This window comes from Alternaria rosae (assembly GCF_020736505.1).
Source record: "Alternaria rosae strain MPI-PUGE-AT-0040 chromosome Unknown BKA58scaffold_3, whole genome shotgun sequence".
Taxonomy (NCBI): domain Eukaryota; kingdom Fungi; phylum Ascomycota; class Dothideomycetes; order Pleosporales; family Pleosporaceae; genus Alternaria; species Alternaria rosae.
In genome coordinates, this window is record NW_025763572.1 from 3230637 (window position 1) to 3254176 (window position 23540).

Genomic DNA, 23540 nt, shown 5'->3' on the forward strand with positions numbered 1-23540 from the left:
AGTGGCGGCCTCGGCGTTCACCCACGGAAGCTAGCCTATCGATAAGGCGCGTCCTTCGGTGTGCCAACGCGGCGCAGTCGTCAGCATAAGCAAACGCCATCTGCACGTCGGTCCATCACGATGCGCATACACTTGCACCGCTCACTACGCCATGTCTGAATCCACAGCCTGGCCACCCGCGAACGGGCTCACCACCAAGATCGTCCCGCGCAAGGACGCCATCCTCACCATCCCCTACTCGACGGTAGTGCACGCGCCGGCGTCGCTCGTATTCGACACCATTCTCCGCGCCAAAGACTACAAAGCATGGAACACGTGGGTACCCGTCGCGGAGATCCAGTCCCCCGGGAACGACCTCGATTCGACTAGCCAAGAGCGTATGAGCATCGGCTGCTCCATGGAATTCCATGTCATCATGAACGCGGACAAGCCGAACGACATCACAAAGACACAGCTGAAGGTCGTAGACATCAGCACGCCCTCTGCGCCGACATCCTACCTCACGCCCGACCTCCTCGAAGACCCCTCGTTCACAGCCGACCTCAGTAAGGTATACAGGGTGAGTTGGACGGGTAACGGCGGCATGTACGGCTTTGCGCCCAAGCTGGAGCGCTTCCACGAGGTCATTGTCACCGGCGAGAACGAATGCGAGGTCAGAACCTGGGAAATCATGAGTGGCATGCTGTCAAGGGTTGTCAAGCTGATGATGGAGGACACATTAAAGGGCAAGGTTGGTCTCTGGTGCGAGGATCTGAAGCGATATTGCGAAAAGCAGCACAGCGAAGGTGCGTCGGCTTGATAGCACTCGGACTCTGCTTCATACCCACGATACATCCATCTTCATGTAGCAGGCGAGCGAAAACACAGCCCAGAGCCCGCCGCAACAAGTCCGAAGCAACAGAGCCTTTCAATCCACCTGATCCATATTGACACAACTTAAGCCGCTGTCGCCAGCGGATAATTTCTCCGTCGCGCAGCCATACTACTTCACGCGCATCATTTGTGAGCGTCGCAGGGTCCACGTCCCTCTTTTGATCGTGAACATTGTAAGCCCGGCATCGGGTCTGGTGGTGCTTGTGGATTATCGGTTAAGCCACCACATTCTCCGTCTTCGGCCGCGTCCCTGCACGAGAGGTGAGCGCTGTCGCGCACTGCGACCGTCAAGTTGGGAAACTGAAGCGCCCGATCTCGAGAAATACCGACTGTTCTCACGAAAATCTTGCCATCGTCATCGTACAGCCTTGCATTGCCGCGCATTCAACCGTCGGCAATTGAAGCGGGTCGGGGTTCAGGCCGATGCATCGTGCATGCCCAAGTCAAGTTAGGTCCTTCCCCAGAAAACCTTGACTCATGATGCGTCACCACTCTGCATTCTGTGTTCCACAAGCAATCCGCGATATCTGGTGACCGCATTCAAGTGCTCCATTGCGCGTGTAGCGCTATCATCGATTACACGCGAAGCCTTCACAAGGCCGACAGTTAAGGCTTCTCAAGGCTTCTGAACGTGGCAGCCGCCTTGGCACTAGGCTTGGTGTCGGCAAGCTTCAGGCAAGTGCAGCGGCGTCTGTGCAGTACCTGATTAGGGCGGCTTACCGCCTGCAGTAATCCATTGCCCTCCGGAGCATTGTCGCGCGACTTGGCTACGACTAAGAAACCTTCGAGAGGTTACGATCCACACAACCGTGGTCGCAATTGGAGAGGCTTCCGCATCCCAACCACGAAAAGAGGGGCCGGCAATTGGGGCCCCATGGGAATCAACGCTCTCCGCAGGCTTGGATGACCACGCGCGAAAGTCACGATGTAACCCATCCATGCTCACGGCGTCATGCTATAAGTACGCCCGATCTTCCTCCAGGCTTCAGAGCTCGCGACAAGCTTTTCCGCTCAGCGAAGCATCGAACCGCACACGTTCGCGATACTAAACCCAATCAAGGGTCTGACGTTGCGAAGCCATTGCCCACCATGGACCAGATCTCCAAGTGGAATGTCGTTCATCGATACGAGAAGCGCGCATTGCTCATCGCGTATGTAACCATTACAACACGATCGAGACGTCGCTAATTCTTCCACCAGGATCAATTGCATCGCCGGCTTGTCGATCCTCTTCTTTGGTTACGACCAGGGAATGATGGGTGGTGTCAATACCGCATACGACTACTACACCTTGATGGGTTTCGGACACAAAGGCGCAGATGGCGGTCCAGTCGTGGACGATACTTTACTTCAAGGCGGCATCGTGTCGGTATACTACCTCGGCACATTGGTCGGATGCTTGGTCGGTGGCTCAATCGGTGATCGCTACGGGCGCATCAAGACAATCTTCGTCGGAGCAGCTGTCGCAACGGTTGGCGCATGCCTCCAGTGCTCGGCCATGAACCACGAATGGATGATCTGCGCACGTCTCGTCAACGGCTGGGGTACTGGTATCCTCAACTCGATCATTCCTGTTTGGGCTACAGAGACTGCGGAACACACATCGCGCGGACAGTTCATCGCAATCGAGTTTACCCTCAACATCCTCGGTGTTGTTATCGCATACTGGCTTGAGTACGCATGCTCCTTCTATGGCGACGGCACTTCGTCCTTCATCTGGCGTTTTCCTATCGCCTTCCAGATCCCCATGCTCATGATCCTCATGGCTGCCGTCATGTTCTTCCCGGAATCCCCGCGTTGGCTCGTCAAAGTCGGTCGCGAGGCAGAGGGACGATACATTCTGGCCCGCCTTCGAGGAGACACCGGAGAGGACAAGGAGAGAGCGGAAGTCGAGTTCCAGGAGATTGTGGCATCTTGCGAGCTAGAGCGCTCCAACTTCCGCAAGCAAGACTACTTTCGCATGCTGTTCGGTATCGGGTCCGGCAAGCTGCATACTGGTCGTCGCGTTCAGCTTGTGGTCTGGCTGCAGATCATGCAGGAATGGGTAAGTTCTAGACGGATGATTCGCACATGTACATCACTGACTTGATCATATAGGTCGGTATCGCTGGTGTCACAATCTACGCGCCCACAATCTTCGGCATTGCGGGCATGAGTCCGGCGAAGCGACAATGGATCTCAGGTCTCAACAACATCTTCTACATGTTCGCAACACTCATCTGCGTCTTCACACTCGACCGCATCGGCCGTCGCTGGACTTGCTACTGGGGCTCGGCAGGACAAGGCATCGCAATGGCTCTCGCCGGAGGGTTTTCGTACCTCGGACAAGAAGCGACGAAGCGCGGCGACACGAGCGCAGCATCATCATACGGAAACGCAGCGGTCTCCATGGTCTTCATCTTCACAGCCATCTTCGGCGCGACATGGCTCACGGTCCCGTGGCTGTACCCCGCCGAGATCTTCCCTCTCGAAGTGCGCGCCAAGGGCAATGCCTGGGGTGTCGTCGGTTGGTCCATCGGCAATGGCTGGCTTACGCTCCTCTGCCCTATTATGTTCGACTCCCTGGGTGAGAAGACGCTCTATATCTTCGCCGCATGCAACGCCATCACCATCCCCATGGTTTGGGCGCTGTACCCGGAAACGAACCAGCGCACGCTCGAGGAAATTGACTTGCTCTTCGCGTCTGACAGCATTTGGAACTGGGAGGCGGAGAAGAACTTCAAGGCGCTGCAGGATCAGTTGCCGTACGTTGCTACCTCGCATGCCGCGAAGAACGATATCGAGAGAATCTCGCTGTAGATGTATATAGTGTTCGTAGAGTAGAAGTTCGCGAATATCATTAGAAGAGATTATTAAAAATATTAAGAAGAGACCCTTTAAGTTTAAGAATATAAGTAATACGTGGAGTAAGCTAACGTTTAGGGGTAAGAAGATCTATAGTAAAGAAGTAACGTAGATGCATAGCGAGTGGTTAGTACAAGTAAGTAGTTAGCTTTTGCTAAGACCCTATGTCACAAGACTGTTACACGGGGTTAGGCTATACTTCTCTAGGCTCAGTCCGTACTAAGGCGAGGTAGACTAAAGCGGTAGTCTATAAGGTTTGTCTAGCAATTCTATAGAAAAGAGTTATTGTAGAATAACTATAGGTAAAGACAATCTAATTCTATAAACAATAGAATAACTAGTTAACAATCTGTGTAAGAGATAAACTATTTAAGTTAACTATAATAAGTGTAATAATAAAATCTAACACATTCTTATACCTATTACCTTAGGTTCTACTATCTTGTCTATTCTATCTTTATAGGATGTCTGTAATAGCGGTGCTATCTCTTTATGTACTACTATCTCTAATAGTTAGCCTTAGCGGGATAGTATATTACGTGACCCCTAGCCCTGTGATAATTATTGCCTTCTGTTAGAGGTCCTGGTTAGTCTTTAACCCTCCACCTCTAACAAGAAGAGAATTCTTCTTTGTTACTTGTAACACAGGGTTTATTCTTTTTAAGTAGTACGCGACTAGATAGAGAACACTATTAGGTCTAGATTAGAACAGCACTTCTGCTATAATATAGTTAGAGGCGTTAGCTTTAATAACAATTAGTAGGTCTAGGTTAAAGTATTATAATATTAGTATAGTAGTAAAGGTATGCTTTAAGGCATTAAAAGCCTTCTAGTAGTTATTATTAAAGAGAAACTTAGCATTCTTCTTAGTTAGCGCTACTAGCAGAGTAGCTAGGTAGAAGAAACTATCTATAAACTATTAGTAGAAGTTTACAAAGTCTAGAAATACTCTAACATTCTTAACGTTGTTTAGGTACTTCTAATTTATAATAGCTTATATCTTCTTTAGATCTATTTATATTCTATCTACTCTAACTATATAGCTAAAATAAGTTACTTTAGTCTAGTAAAACTTATATTTATCTACGTCTAGTTAGAGTCTAGCTTCTTAAAAGGCGTTTAGAACAGATTATATATACTTCTTATATTTATAGAGATTCTTACTATAAATTAAAATATTATTAAGGTAGACTATATAGAAGACGTCTAGAAATAAGCATAGTATATTATTTACAAAGTATTAGAATGTGCTTAGTACATTAGCTAGTCTAAAGAGTATTACTAGGTATTTAAACAGCCTATATTAAGTGTAGAAGGCTATTAGCTATTTATCTTCTTTAGCAATTCTTAATTAGTTAAAGGCAGTAATAATATTAAGCTTTATATAATACTTAGCCTTACTTAGTTAGCTTAAGGTCTCTTAGATTAACAGGATTAGGTAATAGTTCTTAATAGTAGCAGCGTTTAAGGCACAGTAATTAACGCAGAAGTATAGTCCGCCGCTAGGTTTTTTAATAAAGATAACAGAGGAAGCAACTAGAGAGAAGCTTGCGCGAATAAATCTCTTTAATAGGTAATCTTTAAGGTACTTACGCAACACTTTAAGTTTGTTCTAAGACATACTATATAGTAGACTAAACCTGTGCTGTTTGCTAGGTATTAGTTTAATCTTATAGTTGTAAGGCTATTATATAGGCAGCTTATTAGACTCTTCTTGTAAAAAGACGTCTATTAGGTTATAATACTTCTAAGAGACTTTTATAAGTAGATTAGTGTACTTCTTCTTAGTTAGTGCCTTATTAATGTTAGCAATACTAATAGTATAGATTTTATAGCCTCTTTTACGTGCTAGGCTTATAAATAAAGCAGCACCTATACAGTAGATGTTAAGTTCTAGCTGTAACTTTAACAAGTTGTTCTGCTTGTCTGTTAGCTAGGCACTATTAGAGTTAGGTACAAGTTTGTTTAACTAGCGCTTTATCTTAGGTAGCTAGTAGTTATGCTATTATTATAGCACATGCTTAAGTTTTAGATTTTAAGAGTAGGCTTTATTATGCCTGTTATTGCTCTACTGTATCTTAGAAGAAAGAACAGAAGTTCTAGTAGTTCTAAGACAACGTTCTTTATATTGTTAAGTAGTAAAGATTAGTTTTTTCTTATTGTAGTCTAGGTTTACTTAGTACTTATTTATCTAAGGTTAGCTAAGTATTAAATTATAATAGCTAGTGTTTGTAACGTAGAGTTATATAGATTTATTATAATTATTATATTATAGCTTTAGGGTAATAGTGTAAGACACTTCTCTACTATTAAGTATAGTTTTAGTAAATCTAGTTAGGTAAATAACGTAGAGTAGCAGGTCTTAATGTAGTTTTAGGTTGCGCGTAAGGTCTCTATAAATATATCTAATACTAGTAGCTCTAGTGTTAACTAAGGCTTTAAGGTTACTCTTAACACTATCTTATTAAACTATATAAGGTATTGTAATACAACATTTCTAGGTATTAGTCTAAGATTTAGACTAGAGTTTAGCAGAGATTTAGTAGGTGCGTAGTTCTAGAGAGCAACTTATTCTTAGAACAAGGCTTTTCTCTTCTAGAATTAGTTACAAGAACATTGTTCTTAGAATTATAAAGGTCGCGAGGATTCTAACAAGACAGAACTAGTAGACTAGATATAGTTATAGTTACGCGCGCTATAGAATTAGATATACTAAGTAGGTAGAGGAGCGCTATAATTCTTAGAGATGTAACCTTTCTAGTTATACTTAAAGTAGCGGCCTTTCTTAATTCTCTTCTATTGTTTAAAGAAACTAGCGGGGGTGTATGCTAACGCGTCTATCTCTATTGCGTTAGGGTAGGTTATAGAGTAGCGTTGTAGGCAGTCTAGTAGGAAATAGAGGTTATTATTGTACGTAGATATTAGGTTAGCGTAATTGTTAAGGTTGCTAGGTAAGGCTTCTCTAACTATTACACGTTAAAGTTTATAGAATAGAGAGTTCTAGAGGAACGTAATTAGGCTAATCTTATTTAACCTAGTGTTAGCAGCTAGTTGTTAGAATTTAGCGAAGTAGGAGGTAAAGCTACGCTTTTCTTAACAGAGTCCGCTTAATTAACTAAGAGCTATTAGCTTCTTGTTTAGGTCTTTGTAGGTAGCTTTAAGAAAGGTAACAAGCTAGTCTATATTATAGATATTCTTATCTATAAGTAGGTTAATAAGAGCTACTGCGTTCTTCTTAAGTCTAGAGTAAGCGTATAGTAGGCGGGATCTTTTATTTAGGTATTAGTCTGCGTTTCCCTTAAGCTTGTACCTAAGCTTGCAGACAAAGGCAGAGAGGTTCTTTTGTTAGCTATTAAACAGAGGCGGGTTAGGTAGATAGTTAGTTTAGGGAAGGTTCTTGTTACGGTAACCACCGTGGTTCCCTTAACACCTGAACGCACAGATTTCGGGTGGCTCGCCAGTCCACCCGAAATCTGTTAATTGGCCAGCTAAGGCCTGAGCGCCGCGCACGGCCCTAGCTATATCTTTCACCGCTTCTCATTCTGCTCTGTTCCTTACGCAACGTCTTGTATTACACCAGATATCGTACGTAGCTACAATTAACGCTTCTTGTAAGCTCTTAAACACGTGCTCGTAGCGTCTTGTGACATTACGTTGCGTCACACCACTATGACTACTCAAGGGCAACCTGACGCGTTGCAATTGATCCTGAATCAGCTAAATGCTATCCAAGCTGATTCCGCTGCATTAAAAGCTAGCAACGAAGCACTACTTGCCAATCTAGCTGAACAAGAAAACCGACACTCTCAACAGATTCTAGAGCTTCGCCAAGAGCTTGAGTCTATTAAGACTAGGTCTGCTCCTGCTGCTACCCCAGCCATTACTCGAACCAGCGCTGAGGGAGATCAAGTTCGTCTAGAAGAGCTATCTGGAATTGGCTCGAATCCTGCGACGCCGCCCAACGCGAACCTGAAGGACCTTCCCCGAACCGACCGTCTGCCTGACCCGCCTCTGTTCAATGGCCGACGAAAGGACCTCCCTGCCTTCGTCCGCAAGCTTAGGTACAAGCTCGAGGGAAACGCAGACCGATACCCGAACGAAAGATTCCGCCTGCTATACGCTCACTCTAGACTTGAGAAGGACGCAGTAGCTCTTATCGACCCGCTTATGGACAAGGATATCCATAATGTAGACCAGCTTGTTACCTTTCTTGAAGCTACCTACGGAGACCCAAACAAGGAGCTGACAGCTCTTAGTCGATTAAGCGGACTCCGTCAAGGAAAGCGCAGCTTCACCTCCCACTTCGCCGAATTCCGACGACTAGCTGCTGACACTGGATTAAATGAGATTGGCCTGATCGCGTCCCTCCGGAACTCTCTATCCCACGAACTTCAACGTGCAATGGTTGGAGAAGCCTTGCCTAGCGACCTTAACGATTACGCTAACCTGATATCCACGTACGATAATAACCTCCGTTTCCTACCAGACCGCCCACGACGCTACCCTGTAACCCACCCCGACGCAATGGAGATAGACGCGTCAGCATACGCCCCCGCTAGTTCCTCCGAACGACAGAAGAGGATCAAGGAAGGCCGCTGCTTTAAGTGCAACCAGAAAGGTCACATCTCTAAGGATTGCAGCGCTCCCCTACCTACTCAGCATATCCGATCCTATAGCGCGCGTGACCACGACCGTACCCAGTCTACTAGTTCTGTCTCGTCAGGATCCTCGCGACCTTCGCGATCCCGAGGACGACGTTCTCGTAACCGATCCCAGAAGGGAAAAGCCTCGTCCCGAGGATAAGTCGCTCCCCGGGACTGCGCACCCACCGAATCTCTGCTGAACTCTGGTCTGAACCTCAGACTGATACCTGGAAACGTTGTATTACAATACCTTGTACGGTTCAACAAGGCGGTGTTAAGAGTAACCTTAAAGCCTTAGTTGACACTGGAGCTACTGGTATTGGATACATTCACAGAGACCTCGCGCGCAACCTGAAACTACGTCAAGACCCGCTGCCCTACGTTATTTACCCGACTGGATTTACTGGAACTGTACTCGACGGTGGAGAAGTGTCTCACACTGTCACCCTGAAGCTACAACACAACAATCACAACGAATCTATACGACTCTACGTCACGAACACCGGCCGTCATAATTTAATACTTGGCCAACCCTGGATGAACAAGCACCGAGTAAACCTAGACTACGACAAGGAAGGACTAATCTTCACCGCTCAACGATGTAAAGAACGTTGTCTTAGAACTACTAGAACTCCTGTTCTCTCTCCTGAGGTACAGTGGAGCAACAACAAGCATGATGAAGCCTACCCTCAAAACCCAAAACTTAAGCATGTGCCACGACAACGGCACGACCACTGGCTACCTAAGATGAAGCGCCAGTTGAACGAACTTGTACCCGAACCTGTACCCGACCCTGATAGTGCCCAGCCAACAGACGAACAGAACGACTCGTCGAAGTTGCAGCCAGAACTCGACATCTACTGTATAGGTGCTGCTCCGTTTATGAGCCTAGCACGCAAAAGAGGCTATGAAATCTGTGCTGTTAGCATTGCCGACATTGACAAGGCACTAACTGAGAAGAAGCACACCGATCCACTCACGAAAGTCCCTCAGGAGTATCATGACCTGATAGACGTCTTTTCACGAGAAGAGTCTGATAAGCTGCCTGTACGACGGCCTTACGACCACAAGATTAAACTAATACCCGGCAAACAGCACGGGTTCGGCCCACTGTATGGCATGTCTCAGAACGAACTCAAAGTGTTGCGCAAGTACCTCGAAGATCACCTGTCGAAGGGATTCATTCGCGCAAGCTCCTCCCCAGTCGCCTCCCCTGTTATCTTTGTTAAGAAACCCGGCGGCGGACTACGCTTCTGCGTCGATTACCGTGCCTTAAACGCCGCCACTGTTAAGAACCGTTACCCAATCCCGTTGATCCAAGAGACCTTGAGCCGACTGAGCAAGGCCAAGTATTACACGAAGCTCGATATTATTGCTGCCTTCAACCGATTGAGAATTGCTGAAGGAGACGAATGGCTAACAGCCTTCCGCACTCGATATGGGTTGTTCGAATATCTAGTGATGCCCTTTGGACTAGCTAATGCGCCGAGCACGTTCCAACACTTCGTGAACGATGTACTACGCCCGTTCCTAGACGTCTTCTGCACGGCCTACCTCGACGATATCCTGATTTACAGTGAGAATCTCCATGAACATAAGGAGCATGTACGATCTGTTCTAAACGCCCTTCGAGAAGCTGGACTCCAACTAGACGTAGACAAATGCGAGTTTCACCAGACTGAGGTGACTTACCTTGGCTACGTAGTTGGAGTAGACGGAATACAAATGGATCCGAAGAAGGTGCAAGCTATTGTAAATTGGGAGTACCCAAACAACGTTAAGGACGTCAGAGCATTTCTAGGCTTCGCAAACTTCTACCGACGGTTTATAGACGGTTTCTCCTACCTAGCTGCTCCGCTAGTAGCGCTGACTAAGAAGGATACTAAGTTCCTCTTCAATGACGACTGCCAGAAGGCTTTTGATGCTTTGAAGCATGCCTTCACTACTGCACCAATATTACGACACTTCGACCCAGACCTGCCAATTGTTATTGAAGCTGACGCTTCCGACTATGTTACAGCAGGAGTGCTGTCCCAATCTGGACCTGACGGCGTCCTCCGTCCGGTCGCGTACTACTCGAAAAGAATGAACCCCGCTGAGAACAACTACGAGATCTACGACAAGGAGCTACTTGCTATTGTTCGCTGTTTCGAACAGTGGAGACCAGAATTAGAAGGCGCTGCCTTCCCTATCGACGTGCTCAGCGACCATAAGAACCTGCAGTACTTCGCCACTACGAAGCAACTGAGCCACCGTCAAGCCCGCTGGTCTGAATACCTATCACGATTCCAGTTTACGATTACATACCGACCCGGCAAGCACGGTGAGAAGCCTGACGCTCTTACCCGTCGCTCTCAGGACCAGCTTGCTCAGGAGGAAGCGAGACAAGCTCGGAAACAGACCCTACTGCGTCCTGACCTGTTTCGAGAACCCGTAGCAATTAGACTGGTAGAGACAGATAGATCTATCCAGCAGATCATCGACGATGAGTACCGTCCTACAGGCGATGGGCTACCTGAAGACCTGTTTATTCGAGAAACGCTGAAGCTGTTGCGCGACGGCGCACGACGGTCTAAGACAGTTACACTTGGTGACTGCGAAGACCGTGAGGGTCGCCTCTACTATCGCAACAAGTTAGTGATACCTGACAGCGACGAACTTAAGATCAAGATCCTGCGAACAGTCCACGATTCCCCATCAGGAGGCCACCCTGGCCGAGGGAAAACACTTGAACTAATCCAGCGGGAATACTACTGGCCCCGACTGTTTGAGACCGTTCGCCGTTATGTTTCTTGCTGCCACGTCTGCCGACGCTCGAAGGCTTCTCGTGAGAAGTACCACGGCCTGCTGAAGCCGCTACCCGTACCTGAACGACGTTGGGCAGACGTCTCTGTCGACTTCGTCGTTGACCTGCCAGAATCCGAAGGATGCAAGAACATCATGGTTGTAGTAGACCGCCTGTCTAAGTACCGATACATGATCCCCTGCGATAAGATGGAGGCTTCCGACGTAGCACGTATGTTCCTGCGCTACGTCTGGTGTAATCATGGCCTCCCTGATACGATAGTCTCGGACCGTGGCAGACAGTTCGTATCTGCTTTCCATGATGAGCTGTGTGCTCAACTAAGGATAGACCCGCGCTTCTCAACCGGCTACCATCCTGAGACAGATGGACAAACAGAGAACGCTAATGCTGCGATGGAACAAGTCCTACGCGCGTATACGAACTATCAACAAGACGATTGGGTTCAATGGCTCCCCACCGCTCAGTTCGAAGCCAATAATACCGTCTCTGAGTCTACTGGAGTAACCCCGATGATGGCCTGCTACGGTCAGAATCCCCGAATGGGCTTCGAGCCGCCTACCAACAAGACACGTCCCGCCTACCAAGCTCTCCAAGCTCGTGAGGTGAACGCGATGGTGGATAAGATGCGCGACATTACTGAGTTCATCCGTGAAGAAATGACATGGGCTCAAGCCCTACAGCAAGAGTACGCGAACCGCAAACGCCTACCTGCGCCAACATACGAAATTGGCGACGAGGTATGGTTAGACGCGCGTAACATCCGAACGCAACGGGCATCTAAGAAGCTTGATTGGAAGAATCTAGGCCCGTACCGAGTAGCTAAAAAGATCTCTTCCCACGCGTACCGTCTCGAACTGCCCGATTCCATGAAGATACACCCAGTATTTCATGTGTCCTTACTCCGGCCTGCTGCGCCAAAACAGGAGTACCTGCCAGGACAACTTGTCCTACCGCCCGAACCTGTTGTTGTAGACAACGAAGAAGAATACTTTGTAGAGAGTATCGAAGACCTCCGTTACAATAAGCGTCGTAGACGACATGAATACTACGTTAAATGGACAGGCTATGATGAGATGACCTGGGAACCCGCTGCAGACCTGAAGGATAACGCAGCCGTAGCCGGTTTCCATGAGAGGTTTTCTGACATCTTGGAGCCACCCGAAGTGATGCAAGACAACTAAACTGCTACACTACATGACATGATCTCTACTCACAGGAGCTTAAGAGTAAGAGGGGGGTACTGTTACGGTAACCACCGTGGTTCCCTTAACACCTGAACGCACAGATTTCGGGTGGCTCGCCAGTCCACCCGAAATCTGTTAATTGGCCAGCTAAGGCCTGAGCGCCGCGCACGGCCCTAGCTATATCTTTCACCGCTTCTCATTCTGCTCTGTTCCTTACGCAACGTCTTGTATTACACCAGATATCGTACGTAGCTACAATTAACGCTTCTTGTAAGCTCTTAAACACGTGCTCGTAGCGTCTTGTGACAGTTCTTTAGGTTCACATTAGGCAGCGTCGCAGAATTTAAGCTAATTCTAGATAGCTCTTTTAGACAAACTTAATCTCTCTTAGCGCTAGTTTAAGTACTAGCTAGAGTAGCAGCAGGAGTAGACCTAGTCTTAATAGACTTAAGCTCTTAGCAAAGCTCTAGAATCTATTAAGAGTGTTAGTTTTCTTATTTAGCTAGATTAGTAAGTAGTGCTTTGTTACTAGCTTTTAATACAGTAGAATTAGCTTAGATAGTATTTAGCTAATTTAGAATTAATTACAACGCGTTAGATTATTCTTAAGTAGTTATAGTAGTGTAACGTAATATAATATTATAAGACGCTATAAGCACGTGTTTAAGAGCTTATAAGAAGCGTTAATTATAGCTATATATAATATCTAATATAATATAAAACGTTACGTAAAAAATAGAGTAGAATACAAAGTAGTAAAAGATATAGCTAGAGCTATGCGCAGCGCTTAGGCCTTAGCTAGCTAATTAATAGATTTTAGGTAAACTAGCGAGCTACCTAAAATCTATGCGTTTAGGTGTTAGAGAAACTATAGTAGTTACTGTAACACTCTACTAAAACTCTATCTCTCTCGCTATGCTCTAACGTAGTAACGTAGTATTAGACTAAAAAGAAGCTTAGATATAGCTTATAATTTAAGCTCTTAAACAAGATATAATACTTACTATATATTACTGTATTAATAAATATTATAGAAAGTTAGCTGCCGTTTCTAGCAGACCCTGAAACAGGATTCAGGTGCTGATATTCCACCAAACCTCCCTATTGCGCTCGGAGGCTCAGCGACCCACTAGCATTCCGGATGACCACATCAAGATTAGCGCAACTACTAGCGCTTTCTCTCGTCAGGGATGTGCCCTTGTCTTTACATACTAGTTGTAAGCATGCAATCTTCTCATTCCGTACTGGCTTGTAAAAGCAATCCCTGCAATCCCATGCCGAGTCTACTCTAACACATGCGGATGCCGCTTATGTGTGAAGGAATATTAAGATAAGTCGTTACCACGTATATCATCTTTAAAAGACTCTCGCATAGCGAACTACCCAACTGTTTATTCACTGGTTTGTTATCATATCGACTCTACTTCCTCATTGTTCACTGCTCCCTCGTACTGTCAACGAATCCGCCAGTGATTGGGTGCGATGGTTCGCAGTCGGCCGAATGCGCGGTCGACGTCCATCACAACGTCAGATGACGATCCGGACTACCAAACCGATTGCACAAGTGTCGAGGGGGATGACAGAAACGAGACACAATTACAGCAAGACAAGCGCAGCGACAATGGAATGTCTCCGACTAAGTCTGTCCGATCAGCAGAGTACTATATGGCGCTTGCGCACGAGGTCAACAACGCGGACCCCGAGGACTTCCGTGTAAAGAGCACGAAGGATCAACAGAATAATGTCAAGGAGCAATGGATAGCGTGAGTCTTCTTTGACCCTTTTTTCTCTCTCCGCCCTCCCCCCACCAGTGTCTGTCTCTGTTTCAACCTAGTCATAGAGTGCTGAATACTGCACAGATATTGTGTCTGTCTATCGGAAGCAATACAAGCGCCTAAGAAAATAGACCCACAAGAACTAATGGATTCCATAACGATTGGCGATATCGACTCGTTTTTTGAATGGAGACTGAACCAAGACAAAGGAAAGGAAGGCCGGAGGCTCCCTGGAATCAAGACAGCATCCTCCTTGGATACGTTCCGGAAACAGTTCCTCGGGGTATACAGAGATTATACAGAGAAGGATATGGATAGAAAGTTAATGAAAACGACGCTTAACGTAAGTCACAACGCATAATCGTTGAGTATAGAACATAGAAAGGTTCTAACATGTTCGCAAGGTGGGAAGAAGTAAGGCTATAAAGTATCGCTTAAGCTACAACCAGAGAGAGAAACCTACCATAGGCATAGAGGACGTGCTTAAGATCACGGAAACAACGCTAAAAACTGTCAAGAAAATGTTCCAGGTGGGAAGATACCGCATACAGGTATACTTCTTCTTGCAAGGGGGCTTTATCACTGCGAATCGACCAGCTACTCTACTTCAGTTGCGCTACAGAGACATCAAGGTTGTCATAGAAAGAGATCCAGACAGCGGTCCAAACAGAATCGTGTTGCGATGGACATACGCATTCACAAAAACGTACCTAGGGCCCAAACCAGAGTACGTATGTCGGGTTTCCAGCGACTACATGGAGTCCAGTAACGTAGCAAAAACGTTTTTCCAATCCCAGAGATCATATTCGATCCATCTCTAATCCTGAGCCCTCACGTCTTCTTGCTAGGCTTGATGTTTGCCAATAAAGTCTTCAAGAATGATAAGCTCACCCCAGAGAACTTATTCACACTCAAGCCGCGAGATAGGTGCAACATACTCAAAGTGCCTATCAAAGAGGAGGCAGCTGACCTCTAGGTTTTTCGTCGACACGAGCGAACAGGAACAAAACATAGAATAAGTAACGAACCACTGCCTTACGCCACTGTCAAACAGTGGATGCAGGATGTCGGTGAAATTACAGGGTTCAAAGGCGTAGCCAAACCGTACAATCTACAATATAGAGCAGCCAATGCCTTCAACAAGGACAGTCAGTGATAAGCAAAGGCAACAAACACGAGCAAACAAAGAATAAGCTAATTATAATTACAGGTCGCATTAGTAATGCCTTGCGGAACATGATCATAAAACATGCCAACACAGGTGTCTTTTTAAAACATTACTTATCGACAACAATCACCGTAGATACACAAGCTGTTGTACAAGGCTCAGCGCCTCAAGATAAGATAATGCAAGCGCAAAGCAGTATGAGCCGATACATCGATCTGGAAAGACCTCGTGTTCTTACGAAGGAGCAAAAACGATCTGTCGCAAAGACACCGCTCATAAGAGAAATGCAGAAGAAGCAAAACGCATTCGACAAGGGCTCAAAAGGATACAAAGACCTGCAGAGAAAGATTCAGAACGAAAAGAAGTACCTGAGGTACCACCTCAGGAAACGGATCAGGGAAGAATGGGACAGCGAGCGGGCAGAGAAGGATATACGGCTGCAAATCTCCGGTGCTATAATCGAGGAAAAGATCAAAACCGATCCAAGGTGCTTGTCTGAACGATCGAAACCGCATGTGAAGTTGATTGACTCAATCTTCTCGTTACCTGGAAGATCTATCGAAGAAGAAAATGATCGTCGAAGTAACGCCATCAGAGCAGTTTGGAATTACTGCGAAGTTGAGGAAGGCAGCACGCCAAAAGACCATGAAGTAGACTTGCGTGCCAACCATAGGTCTCGAAATGCTGTTGACATAGATGTACTAGCTCTCGCATCGGCGATAAGAGAGGTCTTCGGGAAATACAGAACAACGATATGTTTCATATGTTTAGGCAATGGGAATCTGCCCGTAAAAGAACGTGTGCATGCGTATTCGTCGCCGGGTAATCTGACCAAACACTTTCAGACTCATGTGAAGAAGTTCAATGCAGAAACAGATGAGGTATGTAACTTATGCAAAGCGCGGAATGAAAAGGAAGAGATATGGAAGTTCACGGACAGAAAGTCCATGAAGCTCCATGCCTGGAAGACGCATGGCATTAATTTCGGAGAGGTCTCATCTTCGAGAGGGATGAGATATGCTGAGCTTATCACGTAGGCTGAGCAATTGAAGAACACTGTCAAGGTCCTTCCTATGTCATGTATTCCAATCTATTCCGTAGCGCAATATTCATAGATAATGATTCATCTCAGGACAGATCTATCCCATGTTCGAAAGAATATATTGATACTGGAAACGAAGTAATTACTATTGTACCAGTTTTGACAGGACCTCGGTGGGATTCGTATAAAGCTTAGGCATGCGAGAGAAGAAAGATTATAGAGTGAAATTTCTTGTTTGCATTCTATCGCGAGTCGGATCGACACCACTGTAACAATATCGTGTGCTCCACAGTCCAATCGTTCTCTTAACAGTCCCCCCAGTTAGGATCAAAGCTTACAGGTTAAAGTCAGTCTAGTTTTATTCGAGTGTGATGAGACTCAAAAGTGCTTACCGGAAGGACCAGTCAGCTACAACACTCTCACCACCAAGGCTGCATCCTGAGATTTCATTCTTAAGGCGCATTTTACAGTCCTCACTGTTTAAGGTCATGCTGCCATAACCTTTCCATATAACCCAAAATTCTGCTTTAAGGTTTTAGTACAATTCATAGCAACAATATTTAACCTAACCTTCGGCGAAGTAGCTAGCTAAGCTATAGTCACAGAATTCTGCCACGACTGCATCTGCTCCGTCCACCAACTAGCCATACATATCGCTTCTTATTCCATAACACTTAGGTTAGACCACAGTAGCCCCTAAGGCAAGGAGGGTCAAAAAGCTGTGACAGAGCATAATAGAGTACGAGTAGATATACGGCTAATTCACAAAACTGAGTTCGGCGCGACGTGCAAATAATCAAAGTTGGCTGAGAGGATATAAGAACAAATGCGACTGAGGTTTCTAGCACGAAGAGATCGAGTTTGGACTGGACATCGCTTGATTTTAGCCTCTCTTTCTACACCTCTTGCTAAGAATTGTAATCACGCCAGGGTGTTATCAGTCACTTGGGTTTGGTAGAAGCACATAGGCTCAGTACAGGGGTGCGCATCCACTCAGCTTGCTACACTGCAGCTTCGCTTGCAGGACCCATCCGATAGCGGTGCACGTGGGCGAGCCAGAAGAGACTGGAACGACATCGATAGCAACAGAAGCGCTGACGTGACATCAGTGCGATCCACGGTGACTGTATCTGATCGTCGTCGATGCAATGATGTGAGACACAGATGGACTGGAGGCGCATTTGCAGGTCTGCAGAAAGATCAGGATAAACCCTTGGCGTCGATACAACTAGTACAGTCTTGTCGACAGGGAAGGGACGCCCTCCGTCAGATGCACCTGAAGTCGGAACAGTTTCTCCTGAACGCGCGCCTTAGCGCGCGTGCACCAGTCTGCCTCTATGATGATGGGCCTAGCCATCCGCTATCGACAGCGGACAGTGGCCCCACCTGTTCAGTCTATACAAAGACCCGCTACGATCTGTCGAGACCGTTCAGTCCAGTCGTCGCGCGTTTGCCATGCCATCGCTGAAGCTCGCATCCGACGTCATGCACCAAGGATACCACTTGTGGTGCAGGGCAACGAATCTGGTCTTACTTGCGAGCAGACCCAGTATCCCAAGTGGTTTGTGGCTTGGCGCCTGTCCCAGCATCTCGTCGTCTTCGACCAGGACACATGAGGGTCTGGATGGGATCTGGGTCGGGCAGCGCGGACTCGGTTTGTGCAAGTCGGGCACGCGCGATGGAAATAGCGGCGGCAATGTACTGCGGCCGTCTGCACCTCTTTGCACCGAGTGCGATGACTATGACGCAGCAACGCGACTTCTTCCTTGACCAGCCAGAAGCACTTTCCCACTCGCAAGATACTATATGCTCACAACTCGCTGTCTATACTACTAACTTGCCCTGTTCCGCGTTGCCGCTAGCACATACCATCCTCATCTCTCAACACGCGCACCAGGAACTGCGTTATATCTGGGCCTGCACATGGTCAGAATGACAGATGCCATAAGTGGAGAACACTGCATGGTGAGCAACCAACAAATCTTTGTATTCTCCAGTCAGAGAAGGACGACGAGAAATGACCAGAAGCAAAACAGATCTCAGAATGGATCCTTCTCGTCGTCGTTTATGCAGCCGTCGCTGTGCGTATCTACAGTCGTCTATCTCGTCTCCGCAAGAGGCTGAACCTAGCCGACTGTTTGTTGATCGTCTCTGCGGCTGATGCCCTGGCTCTGGTCATCTGCGACACACTTACATACCAAACGGGCGCGTTAGATGGACATGTGAGATCCCAGAAACTGTCCAAGGTGAGTTTTCGTCCCAATGCTCCTCGTCCAGAGATTTATATCGCTGTTACGAACCAGACCGAGTCTGAGACCGGGCTGCTCACAAGCACAGATACTGTTTGCTTCGAATTATTTCTACGACTTCGGCATGGGCTTCCCAAAGGCCAGCATGCTCGCCTTTTACTGGAACTTCTTCGCGAGCGAAGATCGCCGAGCCATACGCAATTCGCTATCCGCCATCGGTCTCTTCGTTGCTGCTTGCTACTTAGCCATACTTTTCAGCAACACGTTCTACTGTGGCAAGAATGTGTCGGTACAGTGGTCCCAGGCAGACGATACATGCTCTGTGTTTTATGCCCGGACGCCTTTCCTCCTCAATTTTGCACTCAGCCTAGCGTGCTATGTCGTCATCTATGCATGGCCGTTGCTCCCGCTATCGCAGCACGCACTTCGAGAGTCTACTGGACTTCTTGTGATCTTCGTCTTGGGTGCTCTCGCGATAGCCTCTGGTGTCTTTCGCTTCCTATGCCTAACGATAGGCGCTCGCAAAGAAAACCTGATTTGTAAGCCTTCCCTTAGAGGAAGAAGCGGGGTCACTTGACTGATTGGTCTGCACAGATATCCTCAGCATGCTCGAGATGACTCTGTCAATCGTCGTTGTTTCTGCTTCTGGACTGCAGGCCAACCAGTCGCCGTAGGAAAGCGAGCCCGTACCCTAGCTAGATAGATACGACAGCGGGAAGGTGGTGTACGTAATCAGGATCTGCGTTGTGAAACATACTCGAATCAGTCTGTAGTTTCATACTGTTTTACTTGCTCTTAGCACCAGTGACAGCGATTGTGATGTCAAAGAACATGGCGCAGCCAACAATAGATAGATAGCGTGGCCGTGCCACAAAGGCATGATTAGGATCTTGGTTGATTGTGTGCCAGGGTCGTGTGCAACTCAACGATCAAAGCCGAGTAGGTAGCTCGTAAGATGACTTTGTGCTGACGAGAAGCTACAGGCGAGAACCGGAACCCGATCCCAGTCATCGCTGCAAGTGGACGTGCGGTTCTCTTACTCTTGCATGGGTATTGACATGACCGAACATCTCACGCAGCTGCCCACTGCGGATATTGAAGAAGTGAGGCTTCCGAAGCTGGTCGCACAGGATGAGTGAGAGATCGTTCTTGGCTGAGCAGGGTCCGCGCAGCGTAGGCAGGATGTATAGAGTCGTGCTCTCGCTAGCAGAGGCTCGCCGTATGTGGGCGACAGTCGCCTGAAAGCCACTAGAGTACAGAACATGATTCAGGTCGAGTGCATGCAAACGCTGTTCGTGTGTTCAAGGACCCTGATATAAGACAACGTAGTTCGAAAGCAGTTACAGTGGGAGTGAGCTAGCCTCACGCACGAGCAGAAACTATTACAAACTAACAGAGAGTCGTGCAGATAAAGCCCACCCGCAGGCCTCTAGCAGTAAGTCTCTACAATCTCTCAGCGATCCACGGCGAGTTCGCATTCAGTCGCTCGTCCACTTTCTCAACGTACGTAAGCGCGTTATCACACTCCCCTCCTCTTGTAGGCCTAATATAGCTACAGTAAACTTTAGGCTAATACTTAACTATAAGCTTGTGTATACTACGGCATATAAGCGTGTTTCTGCCTAGCTTAAAGCTCTATCTCACCTATATTCCTTTCGTTAGAAAACTATAGCAATCCTCCTAGGAGTTATATTGTGCGTTCTTGCCGCTGCAGTGTCTTGCATGCAAGTTACATATTAATGTTGCAATCTTGTCTACCGTCTTGCCGCTAGCCTCCTTAAAAGACCCGCCCAAGCTTAGGATAAGAGTCTGGAAGAGGTTGCCAAACCACTTAAACACAACGTCATATTGCGTTATTTCGCGAGCTAAGTTCTAAGTCATCTATGTGTTAATCACTACTAGAAGGGAAATATTGTTAAACGCTAGGAAAGTAAAATTAACGCGCGTAGTTGCTGAAGCAATATTCTAGACCGCTACAAACTAAATCACTTCGTATTCTATTAGATTGCCAATAATAGATAGGGAATCTAAGGGCATAAAAAGCCTAAAGATATACTTAGTATTAAGCTCGCGGCCTGCAAAGGTGCGCGTGTTGGAGACGCGCCCTAGAATCTTTAAGTAATTAATACAAGCATCTTAGTGCGAGAGTAATAGGCTTACGTCTTTAGAGAATATAGTTAAGTTAATTAACTCCGCTTCTTTTACATTGTTAGGTATTATCTATCGCTCATAGAACTTGTGCTAGAGGCGCCAGAGTTCGTCATACCCTAGATCTAGAGTAGGATCTGTTTGCGCACAAGGATCCAGAAGACGTCAGCGCTGGGCGATCTTAGCCGCTAGGGCTTACTTACCAGCGATGACTCCAAGCAGACCCGACAGAATCAGCAAGTACGCAGAGTTCTTCATGTTCTTCATGTTCTGAAATCGTATGGTGTGGACAGTGTCTCGGCTGATTTGTGCCTGAGGTCACGGATCTATACGCGGACTCGGGCTCTTATAGTCTCCCACCAGATGCGCTACAGTCCAGCCCGGAAACCGACAGTGTCTCCTATGGCTGCACATGCCGGCTGTTTTGCCCGCTATCGTGGATCCGAGCACCATGCAGACGTGAGATTCACCCAAGACGCTGTGGCTTGACCACACGGGGAACCACCCAGGGAACTACGCGGGCAACCACGCCTAGACCTAATAATGCTTGGCCATGACTTCTGAGGTCGCAGATCTTGCAAGATAATAATACAGTATTTTGTTCAAAGACATCGCCAGCAACACGTCGGTCGCAACAGCACTGCTTTCTACAATGGCATTCTTTATTGGCGGTAGAGACTGCATAGTAAGTTGCTGGTGCAATCCCGTTGGACATAGCAATGCTGACGGACGAGACTCTCCAGGTCGTAGAATGGACTTTCCTAGTCGTCGCCTGCGCTTTCGTCGCTTTGCGCATCCACGCGCACGTTTATTTCCACCGCAAGAGACTAAACTAGTCCAAGATTTTGCTAGTAGCGTCTGTCCTTAATGCTTTAGGTCTAATTATCTGCAACACCCTCACTTTTCAGATAGGCGTATTAGACGACTATCAGGCTTCCGAAAGACTATACAAGGTACGCGCTGTTTGGAGGACACAGGCTCCCGTCGCCAACCTTCTGCCACGGCGCAAATCGCTACAGATCAGCCGCGTGGTTCTCTGAGAATAGCCGCTGACAGCTCAAAGATCTCCTTCGCCTCGAACTATTTTTATGATTTCGGACTGGGCCTGCCTAAGCTTAGCATGCTGGCTTTCTACTAGTCCTTCTTTAACCTCAACTGTCACCAAACAGTGCAGAAACTCTTATTATTCGTAACTACCTTTGTTGTTGTCTACTATCTAACAAGTCTCTTCAACAACACTTTCTTCTGCGGCAAAGACATCTCTATACAGTAGTCTTAAGAAGAAGGTGCATATTCTATGTTCTATGCTTAGGAGCCTTTTATCCTCAACTTCGCGCTTAGCTTAACTTGCTATCTAGCTATCTACGTGCTCCTAACAACCCTCCTTGTCTAAGGAATCCTTAAGACATCTACTGCAGTTGTTCTAACCCTCGCTATAGGAACACTTCCTATAGTTATAGGCATTGTTCGCTTTATCTACCTTAAAGTTGGGACAGGCCAGGAAAATCTTGTTTGTAGGTTTGACAACCATTACTGTACCACTGAAATTTGTGTGCTAACTCGACGCTACACAGATATCCTGAGCATGGTTGAGCTGACTCTAGCTATTATTGTCGCCTCCTTGCCCGGACTAAAAGCGCCCTGGCTGAGAAACACAAGAGCCATTGAGGGTGATTTGACAGCGACAGTAGAGCTCAGAGAAGATAAGAAGTCACTGGTCACGGCTACCGCTGAGCAGGTTTGAAGGGGCGAAATGTGCTTGGGGGAGTATGCAACCCATTCTACTTGGGTTTGCTCTACAACCAGATCTTTTCATACTATACGGAGGACAGAAGATACGAACGGGAGGCGCTGAGGAGTACACCCCAGCAGCAGCACCTCAAATCTAACGTACACCAATGAAAACTGTACCGTTTCAAAATCATTGCGGCCACGCAAACTTTTCCATACTGTTTCTACGCCGCTCGTCTAGTGTGACTAAAGGAACCCAGCTGAACGTGAGCGTAGAGTGGCAGTGCTACAGCAGACACATGGGTCGTCCCAACAAGCTGAGGTCGGGCGTTCCGCTTGGGTATCGTTGCCCAGGTAGTTTCTCTCTAGCGCCATCTTGTGGCAGCCTCAGTTCAGCAATAGATGTTTATCACGAGTAGCGTTTGCGAAGGCGCCCCACCCCTAGTAGTCATGTTAGAACGATCAGTGGCTTTCGCACGGACCTACTCTACACGCGCTAGCCCCCGAGCTGGGCGATCATTCGAAGCATGACGTCAGCATCTCCACTCGTTCAGAACCACTCGGGAAGGGCCGCACATCATGTGTATGTACAAATATATCCATGCAATGCCGAGTCGTGCTACATCCTGGTGGCAATGCCACGTAGGCTACTGGCGCTGACTTTGCGGATGTGGAAGGATGGGAAGATAGGGACAGTATTCTGTTTCAGCTCTGGGCCCGGTCGGCGTTCTGTTTGATCAGCAACGCCGCTTACAGGTGACCGTGGAGTTCGGGCTACGATACATTCAGCGACTGGCTAGGCAGCGCCAGTTATCTGTTGCATCGTTTTGTGAAACGCCCTGGCAGATATTGTGAAGCGTAACGTGCGGATATACGATGCAGCAGAGCGGTTTCAGCTCTCTGTATGGATATTGAGTTTGCAGATAGTAAATGGATCAGATAGTAGTATGCACATAAAGAAGTTTCACGCTGAACGAATTGGATTATGCGCCTTATGGCCTGAAGAAGTGACCAATTAGCCATGATGTCCTGCTATATTCCTGAGCAAGGGCGTTGGGTGCGCCTTCATGATCATTC

The 23540-nt window shown here is 47.1% G+C and overlaps 4 protein-coding genes across 4 annotated transcripts; 3 read left to right on the top strand and 1 right to left on the bottom strand.

Annotated features, from left to right (window-relative positions):
- The first annotated feature begins 78 nt into the window (after positions 1-78).
- On the top strand, positions 79-898 carry BKA58DRAFT_138616 (uncharacterized protein). The gene has a single exon (XM_046164537.1). The coding sequence runs from the start codon at positions 152-154 to the stop codon at positions 797-799; it is 648 nt and encodes a 215-aa protein (XP_046028267.1). The 5' UTR covers positions 79-151; the 3' UTR covers positions 800-898.
- Positions 899-1962: 1064 nt separating this feature from the next.
- Positions 1963-3672, top strand: BKA58DRAFT_310929 (sugar transporter STL1; the record flags this gene model as incomplete). Its single annotated transcript, XM_046167315.1, has 3 exons — positions 1963-2024; positions 2074-2917; positions 2971-3672. The coding sequence occupies 3 exons, from the start codon at positions 1963-1965 to the stop codon at positions 3670-3672; spliced, it is 1608 nt and encodes a 535-aa protein (XP_046028268.1).
- Positions 3673-13832: 10160 nt separating this feature from the next.
- On the top strand, positions 13833-16408 carry BKA58DRAFT_455456 (uncharacterized protein; the record flags this gene model as incomplete). Its single annotated transcript, XM_046174548.1, has 7 exons — positions 13833-14113; positions 14210-14468; positions 14530-14852; positions 14900-15068; positions 15102-15273; positions 15336-16174; positions 16331-16408. 7 exons carry the CDS (start codon positions 13833-13835, stop codon positions 16406-16408), a joined length of 2121 nt encoding a protein of 706 aa, XP_046028269.1.
- A 3856-nt stretch (positions 16409-20264) lies between these two features.
- Positions 20265-20804, bottom strand: BKA58DRAFT_311230 (uncharacterized protein; the record flags this gene model as incomplete). Its single annotated transcript, XM_046167326.1, has 4 exons — positions 20265-20456; positions 20481-20549; positions 20574-20696; positions 20745-20804. Coding segments are annotated over 4 exons (444 nt in total), but the record flags the coding sequence as incomplete, so codon positions are not given.
- Positions 20805-23540: the final 2736 nt, after the last annotated feature.